Source organism: Nilaparvata lugens, chromosome 2 (assembly GCF_014356525.2).
Source record: "Nilaparvata lugens isolate BPH chromosome 2, ASM1435652v1, whole genome shotgun sequence".
NCBI lineage: Eukaryota > Metazoa > Arthropoda > Insecta > Hemiptera > Delphacidae > Nilaparvata > Nilaparvata lugens.
The window spans coordinates 28,561,123-28,585,972 of record NC_052505.1 but is presented as its reverse complement, the minus strand read 5'-3'; the positions used below and the strand labels follow the sequence as shown (position 1 = coordinate 28,585,972).

At 33.6% G+C, this 24,850-nt stretch overlaps 1 protein-coding gene across 5 annotated transcripts in view; it reads right to left on the bottom strand.

Annotated features, from left to right (window-relative positions):
- The window catches only part of LOC111057208 (CREB-regulated transcription coactivator 1), a 117,243-nt gene that overhangs the window by 71,277 nt on the left and 21,116 nt on the right, over positions 1 to 24,850 (bottom strand). For all 5 annotated transcript variants that reach the window (XM_039420969.1, XM_039420967.1, XM_039420966.1 and 2 more), the window contains 5 exons: positions 12,045 to 12,180; positions 9,478 to 9,711; positions 6,696 to 6,728; positions 5,212 to 5,326; positions 4,421 to 4,571 (listed from right to left, as the gene is read on the bottom strand). In XM_039420969.1, the coding sequence (XP_039276903.1) occupies positions 4,421 to 4,571; positions 5,212 to 5,326; positions 6,696 to 6,728; positions 9,478 to 9,711; positions 12,045 to 12,180 (669 nt within the window). The remainder of the gene's footprint in view (positions 1 to 4,420; positions 4,572 to 5,211; positions 5,327 to 6,695; positions 6,729 to 9,477; positions 9,712 to 12,044; positions 12,181 to 24,850) is intronic.

Sequence of the window (24,850 nt, the reverse complement as noted above, 5' to 3'; positions counted from 1 at the left end):
AGCACTAAATATTCTTGCCCTGTTGTGATATATCTGAAGGTTTGTGTGTGTCTGCTCATTGCTACTATTACATGTTGTATGCCGTTATATATTCCAAGTTGTTTTTTATTTTTCCTTATCAGAACTACATTCTTGTGAGTTAAGCCCTGTGCTTCATGAATTGTATGGACTTTAATTGAAGGGTGAAGTTTTGATTGCAGCTCTTCTAGCACTGTTTTCTTCTCGAGCTGAGTGAATGTAAGAATCACAGTGTTGGGTTCAAGTGGTCCAAGTTCTCCATTTGTTATTGGAGGTCTGACGGATAACAGGACCTCATTTTTCGTACCAATGTCCTGGTAGTAGCTGGAAAGGATGTAGCAGACGTCTATTGGACACCTTCTAGTTACTGTTTGATGGATTCTCTTCTCACAGAGAGATGAAATGTGTGACCATTCAGCTGTTAATTTACTTCTCTCTATGTAAGGTATTTGGTTTGAATCTCCTAGCAGAATAATCTCAGAAGCACCAGCGAGAGATGAGACAAATCCCACGAAACCTGCATGCATTAATACTGCTTCATCTATGAATACACGTTTGTACTGCTTTTTTGATCCGTTTATTATAAAAGATGAAACTGTTCTATAATCCTGTTTAATTATTCTTTCATAATTATTTTTGTGAATTCTATTCACCTCTTGCCTAATTTCATTTATTCCAGCTCTTGTCTGACACAAAATGAGATCTTTACCTGGTGTATGTTGCTGAAGGATAAAGTGAGTTTTACCACAACCTGGAACTCCATCCATCCAAGTTATTTTTGGCATCTTACAATTTGTGATGTCAACTTTTAGAATATTCTTCAGTAGCTCATAGCATTCAGCATGATTTGGGTGTCTCTACTGACTAGAATATACTTTTCCTTAGTTAAGAATGACTTTGTTGTTTCATTGTAGGGTACGTATTTTCAAAACAGAAGCCCATTCGATATGTAGTGGATGTCGGCCACAGGAAAGTCTTAAGTCGATTTTCGTAGATGTTCATCTCGTTTCGCCTTATCTCTTGAATACATGCTGCTGAAGAAGAGATATTACTACTCAGTGATGATAGTACTCCCATATATAAATCCGCATTCAGAACATCATACTGTTGAATAAAGTTCCTGAGTTCTATCATACTGTTCAAATAAGCATAGAGAATAGAATCATACGGTAGGTATTCTTTTGGACAATCTTCAGAGCCATCGTTTTCATGTGGTATATCCAAAAAATTTAGATTGTTTATTCCTCTGTAATAGAATACATAATTCAGGTTTTTAGTTTTAATTACTAATTTTAAAATGTCCAAGCATGAAAATTCGGAGTCAATATCAAAAGAATCTATTCCAATAGTAATGTTGTATTTATTTATCGATGCATATTCGTCTATTACCAGTAAGAGGTCACGGATACCTAATTGAGCCTCATTGTTATTATTTTGCGCTAATATCAATGTCAATGAATTTTTAACAAGATGAAAACGAATTGAGCTATTATTTACGTTTCGTAAATAAACAGTAGGTAAGCTATTGTATTCGTCTTGACTCAGCGTTTTCTTCTTGATTGAATGTGCAAGGCCTTCTGAAATACGTAAACTATTTTTATTCCAGCGAGCAAATGATAAATTAAAATCTGTATATTGACCAAAGCTGAAAATCAAAGACGTCCTAATTTTCGCTGACTGTTTTATTAATTCTGTTTTTTTAATAGATGATAGGAAATCTTGAATATCTATTTTCATATTTGATGCTGTGAATTTATTTAATGATTTTGAGCTGGAAATTCTATTCTTAATCTTTTTAAGCACTTCCTTAATTTGTTCGATCAATTGATTGTTGCAATGCTTCCACATAGCTGGGACACTTTAGATAGTTTACTTTGTGGTCTGAGGGCTTATCAGCTCTTTTGCAGTTAAAACATACTGGAGGTTTATCGATTGAAGGGCAGGTTTTGATGTTGTGTCCTGTGATGGAGCAATGACCACAGATGTCTTCTTCTTTTTTACAATGTTTTGTGATGTGCCCATAGACGTGAAATTTATAGCACCTTTGCACTGCATGGTAATCATTAACTCTACATGATGACATGTCATATCTATAAATATTTTTTTCTTATTAATTATTGCTTTCCTAATTTCGGGTTCACATTCTACTACCCAATGCACGGAATCCTTGTTTTTCGGCCCTAATTTGAATGATGGCTTGCAACCTTCTTCAAATTTTTGTTTTTCTATCCCTGAATTGGCAAAATTTTTGTTATATATTTCTTCAGTTACCTCTTTGTTAGTGAGATCAGATGGAACATCATAAACAATTATCCTAGGTTTTTTATTTTGGGGCTCAGTTATCTTGATTTGATCATTATTTACAGCTTTATTCTTCAATAATTTATTTTTGTCCTCTAGAGAATCCAGAACAATGAGTAAACCTCCTCCTCTAACGGGTACTGTCTTTTTTATTTTAATGTTATCCTTTCTCGAGATGTTGGTTTTCAGTGTTCCTTTTATTTTTTCACTGTCTTGTTTTTCATTACCGGTGGAATTTGAGGGTTTAATTAAGACTACCTGTTCTTTTGGAAGGATTTTCCTGACTTGATTATTGGACTGGGGATCGCTTGAAGTAGCTTTTTTCGGTATTTGTATCATGTCTGCGTAAGTAATAGGCCTGTCTTTATTTTTAATTTCCTGAACAGATTTGCTTATGTCCTGTAATGAGTCGTGAATTTTCGGATGCCCTAAAGAATCACTTATTTGGCTAATAGTAACTGCTCTCGTTTCTACTTTCACGATTACCAATGCTAATTTCTGAACTAATTCTAAGAAATTATCATATTCGGCTCTGGAAACCTTGTTTTTTTTTTTTAAATACTGTCGTAGCCCATTCCTTGAATTCCGAAGATACTCTTCATGTTCATTATGTCTGTGTTGAATTCACTCAGCAATAATTGTTCAACAGTTTCCATTTTACCTGGTTGTTCTCGTACTTTGAGTCCTTGGTTTCCTGGAAAGTTATCCTCTTCTTCCTCCTCCTCGAATTGCGGGATCAGTCCATCCGGTGGTTTGGTTGGTGACCTCATCTATCCGACGACGATGACGTATGAAGATAGCTGCTGTATGGTTATGTTCCAGTGACCCACTTATTGATGATAGATGATTGTTTTGAAAACTATCACTACGGTGAAACTAAACTACTAAGATGTTTACTCTACGAGCGCTACTGTGAGACTGAATATCTCGACGGCATACATATTTCTCTTAGAACTGTTTTGGCGTGATTGACCGGGAGACATAATGATTGTGTCCGGTCAGCAAGAATGAGCTTCAGGAGGTATCTCCCAACCGAGTGAGTATGAACAGTCCCATTGCAACTTATACCAATAATATTCTCATTGTACCGGACACGTTCACTAATACTGATATTTAGTAATCTATATTTATCTACATAAGTTCTAGTGGAACAATTCATACTCGTTCCGCCAGGCTGAATGGGAATTGTCCCATTACATCTAGTAGGAATTATATTTTCACTGTACTGGTCACTGACTTAGATACTGATATGTGAGAAACCGCCTTAATTCTCTTCCAAAATAATTACAATTACAACAAATAGGTTGGAGCAGTAAATAAAAAGGAAACCAATCAAAATGTGATTTGAGCAAAATGAGTCAGGTTTCTCGACTCACACTGCAGCTGAAATGAAATGTTCCAAGGCAAAATGTTGAGACTAATAATCACCATCAATAAAAATAACTGTTTTAGTGTGATATAATAGAACATGTAACATTAGGCCGGTTGTAGACGAACCACTATCGCATGTGGGATGTGGGACCGACATACCACAGAACAATACGACTAACGCAGAGAGACTTTCACACTACATTCGAGAAAACGCGCATTAGTGCAACAGTTTTCAGATGTTTGTATCATACTCGGGTGTTTTTATCATACAGCTATTTTCAAAGTCACAGCGACTGCGATTGTGGTACAGAAGCTAGGGGAAGCGTAGTGCTCAAACCAGTGGTACGACAATCGCAAGAAAAATGATCGCTGCCACAGGGTGTAACGTCATGTGGAAGTATCAGTACCACTGCCATGCCTGCCAATGCATTCCGTATGAGCTGCGTCTGTGGTACCACAGAAGGGAAATAATCGCTCCCACATTCCACATGCGATAGTCGTTCGTCTGCAACCGGCCTTATTGTAGGAGCAAAATGTTTGACCTCAATTTGCTTTACTACTTACATTTCATTAATAAAATAACTGTTTTTGTGTGATTCAATACAGACTTTGCTACAAAAGAAAAAAGATTTGAGGCAAAATATTGCGACCATTCACATTTCTTTAATAAGAATTGAGGAGCCCATAAGAGCTAATGGGAGTATTTGAGTGTGATTTGGTGAGCACTCACATTGCTGTATGGCGAACTGCTGTGATCGTCGTGGTCGATAGGCGTGGGCAGGGGGGAGGGAAAGTGGAAGCTGGTGAGGTCGGGCAGTGAACCCGTGTTGTTGCCGATCGGAATCTGAACGATGCCCGGCTCCTGTTGTGACGGGTAGATGCTAAAAACATTCATAAAAACACAAATCAATCAACAACTAAGCTTATTGACGTTCGTATTGGCTAACATGTGACTTAGCACAGCCCTACAAGAAGAGCTTTAGCACATCTGAATCACACGATCTTAGTGACCGGTTGACATCGCCACTGCGTGATATAACTACTGTATGTACGGAAATCGCACATCAATAATGCCAATTGTTTTAACAATGTCATTATAGTTTTGTCAATAATGTATTATTATTGTTTTGTCAATAATGTCATTACTGTTTTGTCAATGTCATTACTGTTTTGTTAATAATGTTGACATCCATATCGACCAGTTTATGCTACAAGCAGTCGACAATAATTGGCTGAATTTGCCATTTTGAAATCAGAGAGGCCGAGATCTTGTACCTGATGACTGCCACTGATTCTCATGCACATTCTCATGTAGAGCGACACTATTTTCGACAGACCTTGCGATTCATTGTCGTATGTTCGAACGTTTACCGAACCATAGTCCTTATTTTTTTTAAATCCAAGTATATTTTATTTATGTATGCACATAGCTGCATGTACACGTTTACCACATTGCGATTACTCCTCTCAGTTGGAGTATCAATACTGAATTGATTAGACGAGTTTGCCGTCCTTACTTACTTGACACGTGGAACTTCGCATGACTTTGGCCGACCGTCGGGACTGACCGAAACATGCCGAGTCCTTGTCGGCTCATACTGTCCGTGTCCGTCATACTGACCATGACCGTCTAAACCTACAAAATTACAAATGAATCACACATAAATAAACGCCGAACATTATTTGTAATAGATTGTCATAGAAGGTATATTAACATTACGAAAATAAAACTCTCTTTCATTCGAGTGTGTTCAAACCAAACCTATCTTTCAAAGACAGGAATAACAAATAAAATTAAAAACCAAATACATACAATAATAAATTAAGAATAGTCAGATTTAATTTATTTAATGGAATTAAAATTTACTTTCAGTTAGCTACATCCCAGTAAGAATCTTCAGCTTTCTCTGAGTAGAAATCGTTGAAGTAAGAATAATAAAATTATATTGGACATAACCTCTATCTGATTTACGGTATTATTCAGACTAGATTTTAAAATAAAATACGATTCTGACTGAATTGTTTTCTCAATATTTTGCAGCTTGAACTAATATATTATATGAATCACTAAATGTGAATCAGTCAGTTTATATATTCAAATAATAAAGCGCTATCAGTGTACAGGATATTCCACACCGCCGTAGCGTAGCTTCAAATACGTCTTTTGAAAGACGTAGCCGACGAATCTTCTAATGTAAATCAATGTGTCCATTTCACACCATCGAAGCGTAGATTCACATTAGGTGATATTTATGACGGCTACGCATACAAGATACGTACTTCAATCTACGCTACGGTGGTGTGGAATAGCCTCAACACATTTTATAATCAATCTAACAATCAACACATATTAAATCCATTCGATAGGTTTCAAAAATGCTCCAGACTCTGTCATACTAAAACACTACTCATTCATGATAACTACTCATAGCTAACCATACTCAATTGCTATTCATGAATCTAAAAAGGCTTTTTAGCTGGTGTTTTAGGCCAAATTGAACTAAGAATTTGATATGGCATATCTGAGAATTTATTTAATTATAAATTGTGCTTCATTGCAGCAGTCTTACTAAATAACAGTGAATCATCTGAAACGAAATTTTTGAGAAAACTGAAGAGTGTCAAGTGAAGATTAACCTTGAAAAGTATTAAATAAAAGATAAAAGAGTGATAAATCAATAAAAAATAGTCTACATTAAAAATACCCATAAAGTTATTGATAAAGTGAACAAATTTTGAGAGAAATAAGTCACAGTGATGACAAAAAATATAGATCTAACACAGTGATAGTACAACTAAAAATACATTGAAAATAGTCCGATGGTAGCAAGCATTCGAAAGGCACACCAGTGTTTAATGTTAAGACGGGCCTATGCCACAAACTAAAGTTATGTCGTAAATTTGACAAACTCTTTAAATAAGGATGATATCACAACATAAGATATAAATAAAACAACTCAAATATGAAAATAAACCTAAGTGTAAATAAAATAACAGTAAAATACCAAAAGAAGCAGCTGCAAATGGATTGTAGTGGACTGAGATATTCACGATATTTTGATCAGGTAGTTGACATCCATCACACCATTTGAAACAAGAGAAAAGAAAACAAAATTCCATAAATATAAAATATTAAATAACAATACAATAAATAGAATTCTTATTATACTGTACGCTTATAATTATAGCGTAGATCCAAAATCAAACAATAGTATTATAGTTATGAGTGTTCCATAATATGTGCCAAACTCTGGGAAATGGTTTTAGGAGTCTAAATGGAGAGAAAATCAGGAATAAGATTATTTCAAAAAACGCTTCGTTTATCGGATATCCGCCATTTTGTATTATTATAAAGTAATGTATATCACGATACCAGTTTGACCGATTGGGTTCATACTTGGGATGGTTCTTATTTTGGTCAAGACCGAATTAATAAAAAATAACCAGCTCAGTTTGATAATACATTTCAAAATGGCAGTGATTTTAAAAATTTGAATAAAAGTTACTAGAAAACTGTAACTTTCATAAAAAGTCAATAATTCCTTATTGTAGCACTTTTTATAACAAATCGGATGGTGAAGCTGCCAAGATAATCGGACGTCAGATACCGCCACAGTGGCATCGATCAGTGGCTTGAAAAGCATGGAATTAATGGCCATTTATTAATGCAGCATGTTTTTCAAGCTGAAAATAATACAATATATAAATTATTTTGTAAAAGACACAAAAAGGCGGATATCTAGTGAACGAGTTTTTTTTTTTTTTTAATTTATTCTTGTTATTTTGACCCATTAAGCTTCCCACAGGCCATGGAAAAAGGGGTGAAACAGGGTGACAGCCTCAGCCCACTGCTGTTCATACTGGTAATGGATCAAATACACAAAATATGTAAGAGAAGGACACAAAATATTCTGATGGGATACTGGAATATGAGGCCAATTATTGGCACAAGAGCTCTCCTGTATGCTGATGATATTGTCCTTATTTGCGACACAAGAGAAAAATTACAACAGTCTGTAACTGAATGGGCAGAGAAGTTGAAATTGAGGCAAATGATACTGAATGTGAAGAAAAGTAAAGTCATGGTTGTGTCGAAGGGAATGAAAGAAAATGTGCAAGTTATGGTGGATGGGGAGGAGATGGAACAGGTAGCGAAATATGAATACCTTGTTACAGTGTTTTCAGAGGATGAGAAAATAGATAGGGAGGTGTTCAACAGAGTGAGTAAGGGAACTGACGCCTATTATGCAACAAAAGATTGTATATTTGGAAAAAGAGAACTTGATAAAAAGATTGAGAATCAAATATATCGGACAGTTATTGAACCTATCTTGCTGTATGGAAGTGAAAGCTGGCCAATAAAGTGCCATAGAAAATCTGTTGGAAAGACAAGAAGGGATAGAGTAAGGAATACTAGAATAAGGGAAGACGTTGGCATGAGAGATGTCAGTGAAAGGATAGAAATGAGGCAGTTGGGTTGGTATGGACATGTACAGCAAATGGGGGATGATTGCAAAACAAAACAGTATGTTAATGTGAGAGTGCAAGGAAGGAGAGCAATGGACGTCCAAAGTATTCATATGAGGATCGGATTGAGGAGATAGTACAGAGAAGAGGAAAGACTGTCCCAGAGATGAAGAGAATGGCGATGGATAGTGAATCATGGAGGAAATGGACTGAGGCTACCCCAACGCTTTAAAGGCATAATGGGGAGAGGCAAAGAAGAAGAAGAATAAGAAGAAGAAGAAGCTTCCCACAGTTTAGCACTTGACATATGGGACACTCTCAATATTTAATATTTAGAAACTAAATAAATAATTGAAAATAAATAATAATAAAATATATAATATTGGCGTTGCAAGCAAAACAAAGTTTGTGCGCTAGAAACGAGCATTCAGTAAGCACACCAATTTGAGAAAACTAGAAAAAAAGTAACTGTAGAAACAAAAAAAATTAGCAAACACTTCAAACAAAAAATTAGCATACACTTTCAAAGAAGAAAAAGGAAAAATATGATAGTGGAGTAGTTCATAGTATAAACATAAACGTAAACAAAATATAATTCGTTAAACAAATATTCATTTTGATATAATTATCAAGAATTTGAAATTAGTGCAGGATAACATTATATAAATTGGGTTCATTTTGAGAGACAACTTTCAATAATAAAGGGGGAAATAATTAATTTGAATCAGTGCAGGATAACATTATATAAATTCAATTCAGTTTGATAGACAACTTTCAGATAGTAAAGGGGGGAATAATTTGAATGAAACATTATAATAAAGAATTGATGAATGCCTAGAGTTAAAATATTTTGACTACAACATTTTCGGTCTTGATCCAGTTCTCAATTTTTGTTTCAAGTGCTTTAGAGGGTTTTATTTTTATAAAATGTTCTGGAATAATATTTATTAGTTTATTTACTATGAAGTTGAATTGTCTTCTGCATATAGTTAAGTCAGTTCGAGGAACAATATATCTGATTGCAGATCTGAAAATATAATTATAATATAATAAGACATCAAAATCCATCCCAACATGAAGACTTTGTATTGGGAGGCTACATGATAGTTTTATAAATAAATTCCAAGATCGTGACTCATATAAAGAGCGTTCAATCATATTTTCATTTAATTAATCTGACATCGGTTACATAGCAGAGATATGAATACATACCTATTTTCAAAACAATACTTTCAAAGTCTATATTAGTTTCAATAATTGAAACAAATTTGCGTAACAACATAAATTGCCAATGTTGAATTTGATAAGTTGAACACTTACCCCTCCTATGCGCACCGGGACTGCGCATACCGGCACCACCCTCCTGGCCAGCCTGGCCGCCACCGCTCTGGTGCAGGGCCGAGTCTGAGTTGGTGCGCCTCCAATGTGGGTCGGCGGGGGGCGGTGGACTCAGGTAGGGTCCCCCCGCCGTGTAGTAGGGCAGCGCCTCCATGCGGCCCTTGTCACGGGCGCGCATCGGACCTCCACTGCCGACGCTCGACGCACTCCCGCCACCTGCCACACACAAACACAGATTATTGTTACAAACTTGGGTGAAGGAAGAATTAGAACTTCAAAGGTTGATGAGTACAAAAGAACTAAATAAATTGAGATTCACTTAATAGTCAAAAACTGTTTATAATAATTATTGGTTTGCTACCATTGCCTGCCATCAGACTAAGTAGACGTCTCTATCTGTTAAAATACCGCCAATTTATGAAGTTACTTCACAATATTATATTATCGTTATTCAATTTACATCTAATCTCATTAATTGATTTTTCATACGTTGTAAAATTAATACCGCCAGTATACATAATAACATACATGAATAAAGAAAATCAAATCACTTGTATAGGGTACTTTTTCAAAATTATTAAAAACAATATATGAAAGCATAAAGTACAGTTTTATTTAAAACATTTCAAACAACTAGTTTCGACCTTTGGCCATTTTCAAGTTCAAATGAATAAATAAACAAAAATAATATTGGATAACCCAATATAATTAGATTCAATAACTATATGGACACATAATGATACGGTAATATGATGATATATGCATATTATTATTGTATTGGATATCCTATTATATAAAGCGAGTAATTTCTGTATATATCTGGTTATTTTTATATCTGGTTATTTATGTTTTACGAGTCTCGAAAGCGGCTCTAACGATTTTTACGAAATTTGGAACACAGTAGGTTTATGATATAAAGATTCGATTGCACTAGGTCTCATTCTTTGGAAAACTCGCTGAACGACATTAAAAGGATAATTCATCCTTGGAAAGCAGATGATAATTTCGTCGTCTCTCGATAACAGAAGATGCGTGTGCCTGTGTGGGAGAGAGACAGAATTATTTCCAGCTGTGTAATCATAATCAATCAGCGAGAAATTTTATCTAGCTAGACAATTTAATCGATTTGATCAACATAGTCTGATTTGTTGACATGACATGATAATCCTCCTAAACTAGAGTATATCATAATTTTCAAAGTTGATCATTATTTGACAATTTCAAGTGATTAGTGTGTGTTATTTTGTTATTTAATTTGGTTTGTATATGATCTGAATTATATTTTTTTTTGTTTCAAATGTTTGAACAGAAAATTGAACCTGAATTCAAGTGTAAGGAACATAACTTACTTTCTGGACTATTTATAGTGTATAAATCAAAATTCGGGAAAGAAACAGTTTTGGGCTGTGCTGTTAGTACTTCCCCAATCATTTTAAAGAATTGTGTTTGGTTTATCAAAAGTAAATAAATAAATAACGAGCGAAGCTCGGTGCCCCGATATTATTATGGAAAGTATATGGATCTAACTATATCAGACTATAATTAATAATAATAATAATAATACTATCCAATATTATTTTTGTTTATTTATTCATTTGAACTTGAAAATGGCCAAAGGCTGGAACTAGTTGTTTGAAATGTTTTAAATAAAACGGTACTTTATGTTTTTATATTGTGTTTTTGATGAATAAAGAACTCTAATCTAATCTAACCTTTACTAAATCGAGTGTTTGCTATGAAGAAATATAATGAACTACCAGAATTTTAATCTCAATTATGAAAACTAATAATTGCTAAATCATGAAATATATATTTTTTGTAATTTTAATGCGTTTGAGATAAAATTGATAATCAACTACCATAAAAGGCAATGAGAAATGGCAACTATGCCGTCCTATCATTTCCACTGACTTTACAACGTGAATCTCACTATAATACGAAAAGTCGTCTCCTGATAGAATATATTATACTACCTGATAAGATAAGTCTAAAAAGTTATCTAACAATAGATTTTAACCCTATTCATTTGTATGAATTAGGCTAATAAAGTTTTATCTAGAAGTTCATGTATTTACTTTTTCTAATAAATGACTGAATTTCGTAAAACACGTCACAAGTTCAATGGCGAGTTAACAGATAACGGAAAAACCGAAGGCCTACTCCAATAAAACGCTTAAAGTGTAGATTAAGATAGATATGGCAATTTTTCCATCTACAGATTGACATATTCCTTCAGGTAGGCCTTCAGATTTTCCAATGTGTGGGAGACAACTGAATATATATCATATCAATATAGAATACGGTATATAATATAGATGGACATGGTTTCAAACAAATCGAATTGATTTGTAATTCTATTTTAATTGGATTATAAGCCCAGTTTTGGGCTTTAAGCCTGTTGTTCCTTTCTCAATTATTCATAGTTGAGAATGATATTGTATCTATCAATATATAAATAAAATGAAACGAAATGAAATTATTCTATTAATCAATACTGTAATTGAATAAAAAAGGATGAATGAATGAATAAAAGAAATGCAAGACGATACCTCCAAGCGAGCGCCCCCTCTCGCGAGGTATGAAGAGGCCCCCCCCTCCGCCACCATCCGAGGCGCCGCCCCTCATCACCGGCTGTTGTTGCTTCTGTTGGTGTTGTTGTATCTCGTCCAGGTTGCTCAGCACCGACTGCAACAACACAACAAACAACATCACTTGCTGCTGAATGATTCACTATTACATCCACGGTACGGGCGAACTGAATCAAAACTATACTAATAAGATGTTATCACATTAGATGAAACAATGTAAAAAAAAAATATTGATGAAGATTAGGAGTGCTTTATAAATGATAAAGTTTAGGAGTAAGAGAAATGAAAGTAATTGCTAGAGGAAGATGAAGATTAGGAGTGCTTTAAAAATGATAAAGTTTAGAAGTAAGAGAAATGCAAGTAATTGCTGGAAGAAGATGAAGAAAAAATGAAAAAGAAGAAGAAAAGGTAGAATCAATGACGATAGAATACGAGAAGAAAGGAGAAGAAGAAGAAGAAGAAGAAGAAGAGAAGAAGAAGAAGAAGAAGAAGAAGAAGAAGAAGGAAGAAAAATAATTAATGACTAGGGATGAGAGGGATGAGTTGTAAAAACAATGGATAAATCAAAGTTATTGCTACAAGAAGAAGAAGAATTAATAACGATGAAAATGGAAATGAAGGAATCCAAGAAGATTAGGAGAAATTGAAACTGGCGAGTAATAACATGATACATTTTATATTACAAAATAAATTATCTGTAATTAAACATTATACAATTTCATGTAAACACATTTTCATATTACAAAATACAGTTTTGTAATGTAATATACATTTTAAAACTGAACTAGATTACAATAATTCTGAGAGGAAACGTCTCTATTAAAACCTAGCAGCAATATTTCTATGATAACAACAATAATGCTATCCACACTATCAGAAACACCCTTCAGAAACTTACGAATTTATCATCAGATTATTCATTTATGAAGGCTTATAAATGTATGCATAAAGTTGTTAGTTGTAAAAGATAACAGTAATTACAGCGCGGCAAGACTCGCGGCTTTAAATTAATTGCCACTTACTCTCTCACGCTCCCTCTTCATAACTCTTACTAACTCTATCTCTCTCGCTGGAATAGAATACGATCGATTAATAAAGGGGGTAAGTAGAAAGAGAGAGAGAGAGAGAGAGAGAAGTGTCTGAAAAGTGGCAATATTCATCCCTCTTTATCCAAGGTTAATATAGAGATGGCCAGAGGGTAGTTTTGAAGGTTAATCTAGGCCGGGGGTGGAGAGTGGTAGTGGTAAAAAGTTAGTAGTAAAACTGGAGGTCACAAAAATAGTGTCTCTTTCTCACTCTCTCTTTCATGGAGGTAGTTGACGGGTTTTCCTAGAATGTATCTCGTATTCATCTTAATTTCCTCTACTTCTTTTCCTTCTACAATTTTATGTTCTTCTCGCATCTCGCATTACTTCTTTTTTTGCTTCTTCACCAACTGTTTTCCTTTCTTTGTCTTACTTTCCTGTACTACTTTTCCTCCTACAACTTCGTGTTCTTCTAACTTTTTATTTTTCTTCGCCACTTTTTTCATCCTCAATTTACTTTTCCATAATCTTTTCCGCATATAATTATTTCTCTAAAATACTTCCAACATTTAAATTTTGTACCCTCTTTTTCTCCGAGTTTTTCCTCTTCGCCTTTCTCTCCACCTCAACTTTTCAATTAGAATTTCAATCTTTATTCTCTTACTTTTGATTTACTTAGGTACAACTTTCTCACCAACGTTTCTAACATCTCAATTCTCTCACTTCATCTTTCTATGCACCTCCTTATTACGTATTTTTCTTCATTACAAATCACTCTCGATTTCCTCAACTACAACTTCCTCTTTCTTCCCTCTCCCCCACAATGTTTCAATTCTGTATTCTCCTTCATCTCCCTTCCTTTCTTTTCTCATCCCTTTTCATCTTCACCTTCTTTTCTTTCTTTCTCATCATTTCTACCGATCAATTCTGGTTCTTCCTCCAATTTCTCACCATACTCTTCTCTTTTTCTACTTCAATTTAATCTTCTTGATCTCTTTCACAAATTTATTCTCCTTATTCTAATACCCTTTTATCACCTTCACCATCTCCTCTTCATTATTCTACATCCCTACAATCTATCCCCTTTCTTGCTTCTTCTCCGAGCTCAGTTTCTGTTTTTACAACTTCATCCATAACTCAATTCCTTCTTCTTCCTTGACTCCTCTCCACTCCTTATTCTTCATCATCTCAACATTCTCATCTATCTCGTGCCACATTATGTATCAGCTCATCGCCCCAATTCTTGTACATCCTGGTTCTACTCCTTATCACTTCAATTTCCCTTCCTCCTTTATCCTTCATTTTCTCTTCCTCCTCATACTTGTCATCAATTCCTCCCCTTCAATCTTGATTGTTATTGTTTATTTTTCTTTGTCTCAGTCTTTTTCTTCCTCCAATAGCTGGAATTCCTTCTTTTCCTACTCTTCACCATAAATTCCTCCTCCTCATTCACCTCCAACTCGCATTTCTTTCTCCTCTCCCTCAAGCCGTCTACTTTCTTCCATCTACCCAAGCCCTTTACATCCCCCCCAACCCACGTCAACTAAGACACAGCAGCAGCAGTTAGCTGATGAAACTTTAATTCGTGGCACGCTCCCATAAATGATACATTTCTCCAACTGCAATCCTCCCAACCCCCAACACAGACACCTCTCCCCTCTTCCAATATCACCTCAAGTCAGTCAGATGTAAAACAGTGACATATTCGCCAACAAATTTCCAAGCGGAAGCCAAGGGTCTCTGACTGACGTCTCAGGTGGCATAAGCTATAAGGATCTGCCATTCTCGTTCAAAGCTTCATGCACACAACTGCGATTCGCATGATTGCGTCGGCGACGATTTCAACAATCTAACTACGGATTAAAGATTATCGATTTCAACCAGTTAACCATGGGTTAAAGATTATCTCGCTCCCGTCACCCGTCGATGAGGAAACGTTTTAAAGAAATTATTAAAAATGACAAATTGAATGGTCAGAAAAATAATGTAATAGATAGGGCGTGCTCCCATTGTAGGCGTTTACGTTCTTAATGTCGTACAAAACATTTTTTTCTGCTGAGGGTAATTACCTCATGAGCTTCAGGGGTAATGGGGATGATGATGATGATGAGGAATACTTGGACCTATAGTTTATAGACTATTATAATTTACAGGATATTTATCTTGGTGAATCACTTGAGTGAAATATTTTCTTGTGTGAAAGACGATTATGAGGAAAAGTTGGAACGAAAGGAAAGGAAAGGAGAGGAACACAAAGAATATTGAATGATCTGCAAACCCAAGTTACAATAGTTAAGCGTCGATACTAGCCTTCCAGTGTTTCATAATTTGATTGGTATTTTCCCTATAGGTGCACGCACCGTTCTAACTTTAACCATGCTAAAATTGCAGCAAGATCTGTCAAACTGGGGATTAATATTTTTAATGGATTTAGTGTGAACTCAGTACAAAGTTCAAGAGAACTTGTCTCGGCGGGTCAGTTGTGTGGGACCACCGAGTGCAAAATATGTGCTGCTATTTTTTGTGTTTCATGTGAGATGTGATACGTGTAACCGGTTTCAAGTTGGAAAAATGCCTGCCAAAGAATTACAACTTCCTTATAATAATTATTATTGCGCTCGCGAACAGGTTCTGCTGTTTATTATCCAGAGGAGAGGCAATAGCGCTATCGCGGCCGCGTCAGCCACAGAACATCTTGAGCATCGCTCTTTGTTCCATTTATCATCTATTCTAGCCTCATTCATCGAAGAGAAGGAAAACAGTCAAATATTAAACATTCAATTCATCAGCCAAAAAATTACTGTTGCTGTACTGTTTCAATTTGAATTCAATTTGAAACGTCTTCATGAACAATTAACCACTGTATTTTAATCTAGTCCCATTCTTTAAATTCGATTCATTTGAATGAAGGAAAACAGTAGAGTGTCAACGACTGAATTCATCTGTCCAATACTTGTTGTTGAACTACTGAATACTGTATACTACTTGTATATGCTGAACTACTTTTAATTCTCGACAAATTTTTGATGCTGTAACTTCCAATGCAGTAGGTAATTTATTCATTTCATTGATCATGAATTTTAGATTCATTCTCCAGTTTCAATAAATAAAATGTGGAATATAAAACGAATCAATTCATCTGTATTCAATTTTCTGCAGCTATATTCAGGCTGAACTTATCTGTAATATAATAAAGGTAAAAATAGGTTTATACACGTACGGGATGGGAAATACACGAATGACGCATCATCACGTCTGAATTACTGAACTGATTAACTTGAAATTTTGCAAATAGTTTCTTAATTTACTGAGGCCTATTTTCAGTTCTTCGAGATTTCAGTACATTAATTTTTCAGTTTGTCAAGTGCTTTAAACAGACCCTTGCGTAGCACGGGTAGCCTGCTAGTTCTATATAATTTTCGATGCTCTCATTTTTGTTAATTTACTTGTTTCATTAATGAAGTATTCTTGAGTTCATTTGAAGCAAGAAGAAGTAGAGTGATACCTCTATTAACAATAATTCATTGTAATTGAATATTATTTTCGATAATTTTTATTCGTAACATTTATGATGTATTTTAGTCTCATGCATCAGCTTCAGATCAGATTTGAAAGAAAAAACGCAGAATTCGTCCTCAATCGACTGCAGTCTCTGTGTTTATCTATTTTCGATAGTTTATGTACTTATGTTTTTTTATCCGAAAGGACTTTCAAAAAAAATTTAAATGAATAGAAGCTGTACAATAAACCGGTTGAAGCTAAGAAGGTTCCAGAAACAGGTGCTCATTATACAATAATTTCAATAATTAAACTAAAAGATCACGATTTTGAACCTTTACAACGCAAATCACCTTTCACATTATTCGCCGCCGACTTATTCAGTACTTTATCTAACAATTCAAGATTTTCAACCAAATAAAAAACTTACAAAAAAACAAAACTCTCTCCTCAATTTGAAAACATTAATTTTCGTGCATGCATGATTGTCAGCAAGAAGAAAATTGTAAAAATTCTCAACACATTCAAAAACTCTTCACTCCCACCCAACTCTCCTCAATGTGTAGGCATAATTTTATTGTGGATTTTTTTGTCATCAGATGTTTCCTGTGTAAATTATGAATTGCTCATTTTCAAGAATGTACTCAAGGTCAACTAGTAGTAGAGCTTGTAGTAGCTGGCCATTCATATTTTCCCCCATGGAAAGCAGCTGGTAAACAGGCAGTGAAATTCACTATAAATTGTCAGCATTCCTTATAAGTAGCAACAGTACTTCCCATTCAGCCATCAATGCTAACAGTTCAAAGTGGATCTTATTATACTGTACCTACTTTCAAGAAGCTTCAACTACTAAGATGTTACGATTGATGATTATTTATTATTATAGTGAGATTCACTTTCAGTCATCAGAACTCCTTATGAATAACTCCAATGCTTTCCATTCAACCAATGCTGACATTTCAAAGTCAATCTCACTGAATCAACATTGATTGCTGTTTGGGAGTTTGCAGAACTCAGTAGTTTAGACTTTAGCCACATCATACATTAATGACAGTAATGTACATATTTTTATGCAATGCTTGGAAGAATTAAATTGGTTGACTGTCTATGCTCTAAAAAATGTAATAGAACAAATTCAGGAGTTCCAGAAGCTATTCATGTGGGCCGTGAACTTGGCTTTTCCTTTGATCAAGGAAACAATTAATGTAAATAAATGTGATAATAAGTGGTATAATTTGGATTTGTGTGCTTTGAAAACTAGATGTGAGCATTTGTATTATCTGCATAAAAATTCTACTTGTGAAAGGATAAGATCGGATTATTATAGATTAAGAAGTTACTATAGGTATGAATTAAGAAAGGCAAAACTCAATTACAACAATAAAATAATACAGAATTGTCATACCACTATAAATAGTAAATCTTTAAGAATTGAATGGAGAATGTCGAAAGATGATATAAATAAATATTTTGTGAATAAAGCGGAACAGATTGGTAAAGATATTCCCAAAAGTAATTTTGATTATAAATATTATGTTCTTAATATTCCTAGGCCGAATACAAATTTCAAATTTGTGCATTTCAAGATGGAAGAGGTCTTTGAAACTATAAATAAAATGAGTAATAGTAATTGTCTGGATATTGTAGGATTAAATTCTCTGATAGTTAAATTAGCAGCTCCAAATATATCAGAAGTGTTGACTTCCATATTTAACAGGTGCCTTGACTTGGGAATATTTCCTGATGAGTTCAAAAGAGTTAAGGTGATACCAGTTCACAAAAAAGGAGATAAATCAAACATAGATAACTACAGACCGATATGTTTAATTACATTATCGAAAATTTTTGAGAAGCTTTTTCACTCGCGATTAGTTAACTATTTTGAAAATAACAGTTTGCTTTCAAACAACCAATATGGTTTTAGAAAGAACCATAGTACTGGTGATAATGTTCTTAGACTTGTAAAGGAAGTTATTCAGGACCTAGAAAGCCATAAGAATGTACATTTTAGAAGTTTTGATATGTCTCGTGCATTTGATACTGTCAATCATAGCAAATTATGTGAAAAACTGTATCATTATGGCCTAGAGCAATCTGCAGTAGATCTAATTTCTTCTTACTTATCAAATAGAGTGCAATTCATTTACAAGAATGGGAAGTATTCCAGAGGTGAAGATGTTAAGTGCGGTGTACCACAAGGTTCTATCTTAGGACCACTCTTATTTATAATTTATATCAATGATTTGCCTATTTCGATAAATGTATGTAATAGAAATGGCCTTTCTTATTTGTATGCAGATGATTTAGGACTTAAAGTAAATTATAAGAGCAAGGAAAATTTACAGGTAATGCTCACTGAAAACACCTTATTGATAAATGATTGGTGTGCTGCTAATAATTTGAGCTTGAACGTTGACAAAACAATTGACATGAAATTTAGCTTTGATAGGAGTACAACAGAAATAACATATATGAAATTTCTAGGAATGATGCTGGACACAAATTCAACATGGAATGAACATGTTAGACACATTTCAAAAAGAATTAACAAAGGCATCTATCTTCTTCGGAGACTGAGCCAAATTGTAGATACCTCAGTATTAATGAATGTGTACTTTGGGCATATTCATAGCCATCTAATTTATGGCATTCAACTATGGGGAAATTCCTCATTTTCCTCCCATGTCTTGTTCAAGCTTCAAAAAAAGACCTTGAGAATAATATGTAAGAAGGCCCCTCTCACACCATGCAGAGATTTATTTGTGAGTATGGGACTGTTGGCGGTGCCAACATCAATGAAGAAGAATATTAGTGAATATGTGTTGAACAGTAATGTACATATAGATGTATAAAAGGTATAATGTATAAATACAGTATACATGTTTAAAAGGCTGTTCGGTACACTTTTGTTTATTTAAATTGGATAATCTTTTTCAATATAATTGTTAAGATAAGAGTGAGGAAAAGTGGCAACTGAAATTTTTAAGTGGTCTAATAAGCGAGTTATGGGTTGTTGAAAGTGCTAACTTCATTTTTTCCAGATCATAAACGGTTTCGTATTTTCCATAAGAGTTTTTTTTAATACATTCAGTATATCATTGGTTTTGATCTAATATGCGTTTTTTCGCGATTTATGCCAAAATAAACAAGTAATCAAATTTACAAAAAATTTTACTTTTTATTTATGAAGGATATGAGGAATAAAATGTTTTAGTTTGGAAAGATACATTTATTTGAATTTTCAAGAGAAGTTCTGTTGATTGTCGAAACCGTTTATGATCTAGAAAGAAAACGGATTTAGCATTTCAACGACCCATAACTCCCATAGCTCGCTTATTAGACCACTTAGAGATTTCAGTTGCCACTTTTTCTCTCTTATAATGATCTAAAAAAATTATATTAAAACGATTATCCAATTTAAATAAAAAAGTGTACCGAACATCCTTAATATGGTATAGTAATGTGGTCAGTATACGTGTTAATCTCTACCGTCGCTTAAAATGTAAGAATTCAGGGCTACTTATTTTTATTTTTAAAATACAATTATAGTACCCTTTTTTGAAATTAATAAAAAATATTTTTGTATTTTTAATCTATTATTTTATTAATTTCAAAAAAGGGGACTACTATAATTCTATCGTCAATACCTGACAAATTAGCATCAACTATATAGGCTAGTGAGATGCACTTTGAACATTGATGATATGTTCACCAACTTATAAAGAATAATAAGATTCAAAGTGAATTTCACTAAAGTAGTATTGTTAACGAGTTGTTGTAGTTGTGTTGAAATGTTTTTGTTCGTTTTAATAATGTGGTAATAATAATCACTGTTTGTCCATATTAAAAATGCAAATGTAAATGTAAAATGTCCATATTAAAAAAAAAAAAACTATCACGATCACTTATTTATTGAAAAATGAAAACTAGATGAAATTGCGACACCAATGAGCTTCCTTCAAAATATGAAGTGGAATAAATGAGAATAAAATTAAGTAGAAAATAAATAAATATATAACTATTTTTGAAAAATGGATTGGGAGAATGAAAGTACAGTGTACAAAATAAGGATACTTTAACTGGGTCTGTTTTCAAGTATAATATGAAGAGCAGAATAAAGGAGTAGGAGAATAAAAAAGAACGATTAGATAATAGTAACATGTGATACAAGATAGAAGAAACAAATGAAATTTAAATTCTTACAGATGCTGTGCTAAAGGAAAAGCAATATCTTCATATAAGAGTAGACCAACTCACAAATCAATGATACAGTATAATCAAACTGATAAAAAACACACGGAACCCATCTTGTTTATCAATCAAACTTCCATAAGAAACTATTGGTTGAACACAGAATCGATTCAAGTCAAGCAGAAATGACTTGTTCATGTCCAAAATAAAATTCACAAAATTACTATTTTAGAATTATCATAAATCTACCAAAATAACGTTTTGCAAGTCCCAAGTACAATAGACACCGTTATCTATTATTTTCCACATAGACAACAATGATTTCGAAATGCATGACAAAAATTCATTTTAAATTGTATTTGCGAATTCAAATACGTATTTAGAATCTAATCGAATTGAATCATACAACATAATTTCATAGACAAACAGTTGAAATTTCGAAATCTATCGAAAAGTATTGTCTTGTAAAGCTCTAAATCTCTAAACACAGTAACGTGATTGATTTTCTCGGAAAAAACATAAACGAAATGAAGACTATCTTGTTTTCCACATGAATAAAATTCAATTACAGTAGTTTCAAATTACAATGATTAACACAACTAATTTAATAGACAAACAAATTCAATTTCGAAATATTTCATCAGAAAGTCTAATTTTTTAACAATTCAAACATCATAATTTAACTTTCTTCCAAAACATTACCAACATTCAGGCAGTTCAGAAGCACTATTCTATTCTCTTCAGGGCAAAAATTGTATTTTCGAGTTACAATGAATCACACAACCAAATCTAATAGACAAACAATTACAAATAAGACTAGGCCAATAGCGAATCGCAGAAAAAGGTTATCAACAAGTGTCATCAAAACGTCAACAGTTTTGAGCCAACTCCTCTCATCAGTTTATGACGTTTTACATAAAAATCACTTTAACTGTTTCGTTAATGACGCAGCAAACCAGATTTGTCAATGGAAAATTACGGATTGAGATTTTAACCAGCTCCCAATCAAATATTGACCAAGATCGTCGATATCTGTTACATATTCCAATTTTAAAATGCTTCAATTTTGAAACGATTATTATCCGAAACTGATCATAGCCCTCGCATATTTTGAGTTATCCTCCAATTTATAATCAAGTATAGTATTAGTAACAATGATAAACAAAGAGGTTTTGAGTTTCAAGTTATCTAACTTTGCAATAGAATAGAAAAAGTCGGAATTGGCCTTGTAAAGATTCCTAGCTATTAGTTTTCATCTAAATAATGTGCGACAAAATCTGAATAATTAATATGCAAATTCAGATAAATTTTCTACCTTGACTGTATATCCAAGTTTCGCTCTAACGTTATTCATCATGGAGGAGATAATATTGTAAACTACCCAACTAAAAATTTCAGGATCTGAGTTTTCAAATGCCAAAGCTAAAATTAATAACTGAATTATGTATTCAAATGTATTCAATTATTCAATGGAAGGAGAAATACAAAATTCGCCAAATTAAATGTTCTTTTTCATCTATTTTGAATGCAACAAATTCAAGTTTATAAATTACGTTATAAGGTTTCGTTATAATGATAAGTTTCAAGTCAATTTATAATGTTTTAAAACAGTTTATTGAAACGCCAATTTCTGTTCTATTTTCAATTTCAATAGTAAATTGGTAAATTTCCAGACACTTTTTGAACTTTACTATTCTTGTAATTTTAGTTCATGGAATGCAAGATAATATATTCAAAATAAAAGAATGGGAACTGTATGGCATGGTATTGAGCGATTTTTTTAATTATTATATTTTTTGCTGAGGTGATGGGCACAAAGTCCAGCCTTGTGCTTGGTAATGGGAAGAATGATAACGAGAAATAAATGAAACAATTTAGGTGGGTTCTGAACCACCGAGAAAAAAATTTTAAACTTTTAAATGATATTCAGCCAAGTCGGCTCCTCATGTGGTCGCCAATCCAATGAGGGTAGCAGGCGCATGCCGCTTAATAGAATTAGGTCAAGTATAATACACAAATAAGTTAACATCAATTGAGAAAAGTTAGATTCAATTGAGAAAAAAATTTCTTCAATCGACGAAAACGTGTGAAAGTATTAGAGAAAATCAACTAAAACCGTTAATCAACAATTCAACTGGAATATGAATGAAATCTTGTGACGTCATTGCTTATCAATTCACACAAGTATTCAGCCTAATTATAATCACAAAAAATATTAATTACAGTACAATTATAATTCCTAATTATCTGCTCTTGCCGAAATCACGATTATGTCATTAAAAATAGTGGACATTCCAGTTTTGTCGTAAAAACGATTTCTTCATATACTTTACTGTGAGTTAAATTTGGAATACACTCGTAGTTTAAATTTAGTTTGTAATGCGATGGATTTGATAGTCAATATCTTATTTTATATAATGGTGTTGTCGGAGTTGATATGATAAACCGTATCAATCTATTATTCTCACACCCACGTTATCATTATCTTTAGATAGTCTTCAAAATTAAAAAAAAAAAACGAGCACTAAGATGTATTGAGAGTTCTACAAATGGAAATTAATTAGATATTATTGTATTTATTCAAATTATTCTGGGATCAAAAATATTTGTGTTGTGCTGATAGAACACATTAGCCTCCTTTTTTGGGCTAATTTCAAATCAAAATTCGGGAACGGAATAGTAAGGGCAATAAGCCTGTTTTTTTATTCCCAATAATTTCATGATTATGTGTTTTTATCATTGATGAATAAATAAATAATAATGAAAGAAACAACTAGAACTTGTCATAACCACTTATTCATTTAAAAAATCTAGTTTCGGTTGCTACCATGTTATCATTAACTAGATGAACTGAGAAACTGAATACTCAAAGGCTGAGCGGCAATTATTTATTCTATGAATGGAGAGTTGTGATTGGCAGTTGGCTTACCAAATAAGGTGGAAGACTGTCATTGGTCGAAGCAACACACCAAGTAGTGGGCGTGTCATGTCTCGGCCAATGGTAGCCTTCCACCTTGATAAATCAACCAACTAACAATAAAATTCCATGCTCTGCTTCTCCATTCTTTATGGTGATGATGACAATGAAGCAACTGAAACTAGTTTATCGTAGTTCCAATAAATGAATTAAAATTTGATAACGTCAAGACGAATCATTAATAGGATATTATTAATTTAAATAAATGATAGAACTTTGGTTGCGACTCCAGTTGAGTCCTATTTAACGTGGATATCATTATTTTTCAGTGATATGTGTTTGTAACAAATGAATATAAAATAAATACAATTTCGACAACAATAATTTCAACATATTCCAGTCCCACATCCATGTTTAAAGTTTAATAAATTTTATTCATTTATTTTCAAGGATTCGATTTCAATTTTTCAGGTTTGAAAGCGAAAATAAATTAAGTTTCAAACAATCCACGAGATTATTCATCGAAATAATGAAAGCGCTGCTGTCACATCAAAGTCAAGGACAGTTAGTCAGTCACACAATCACCTTTACGAGGAAGAGGAGGCGGAGGAGAACGAGGATGCGGAGGGGGAGGGGTAGGAGGAGGAGGTGCCAATAAAGCGATTTATACCCGGGGGTCGATAATGAATGAATTACTGATGATAATAATAACATTGTTAGCTGGTATTGCATACCTCTACTAAATAACCCAAATACCTTAACGCCACCATCGCATGCTACATAGAGAGTTTCACTTCAAACAGTCAGTTTTCCTTATAAATAGCATCGACGCTTGCCGTTCAACCAATGGTGAAAGTTTCATGTGTAGATCACAAATCCAGTTTTTGATTGATTAGCAGACTGTCTGCAGATCATTGGCGTAGAAAAGGACAATGTTTCATGTGTTATTCAAAAATTAACTACTTTTAGATTAATATCGGGGGACCGAGCTTTGCTCTGGAGTGTAAAAGCATAGAAAATTTGTAACCAAAGATTGAATTTATAATTTATATTTATTTATTTATTCATTTTCTCAGTCGTTCACTTATTTTTACAGTTATATGAGGAGGCATAACAGGTTTATGCCCAAAACTGTC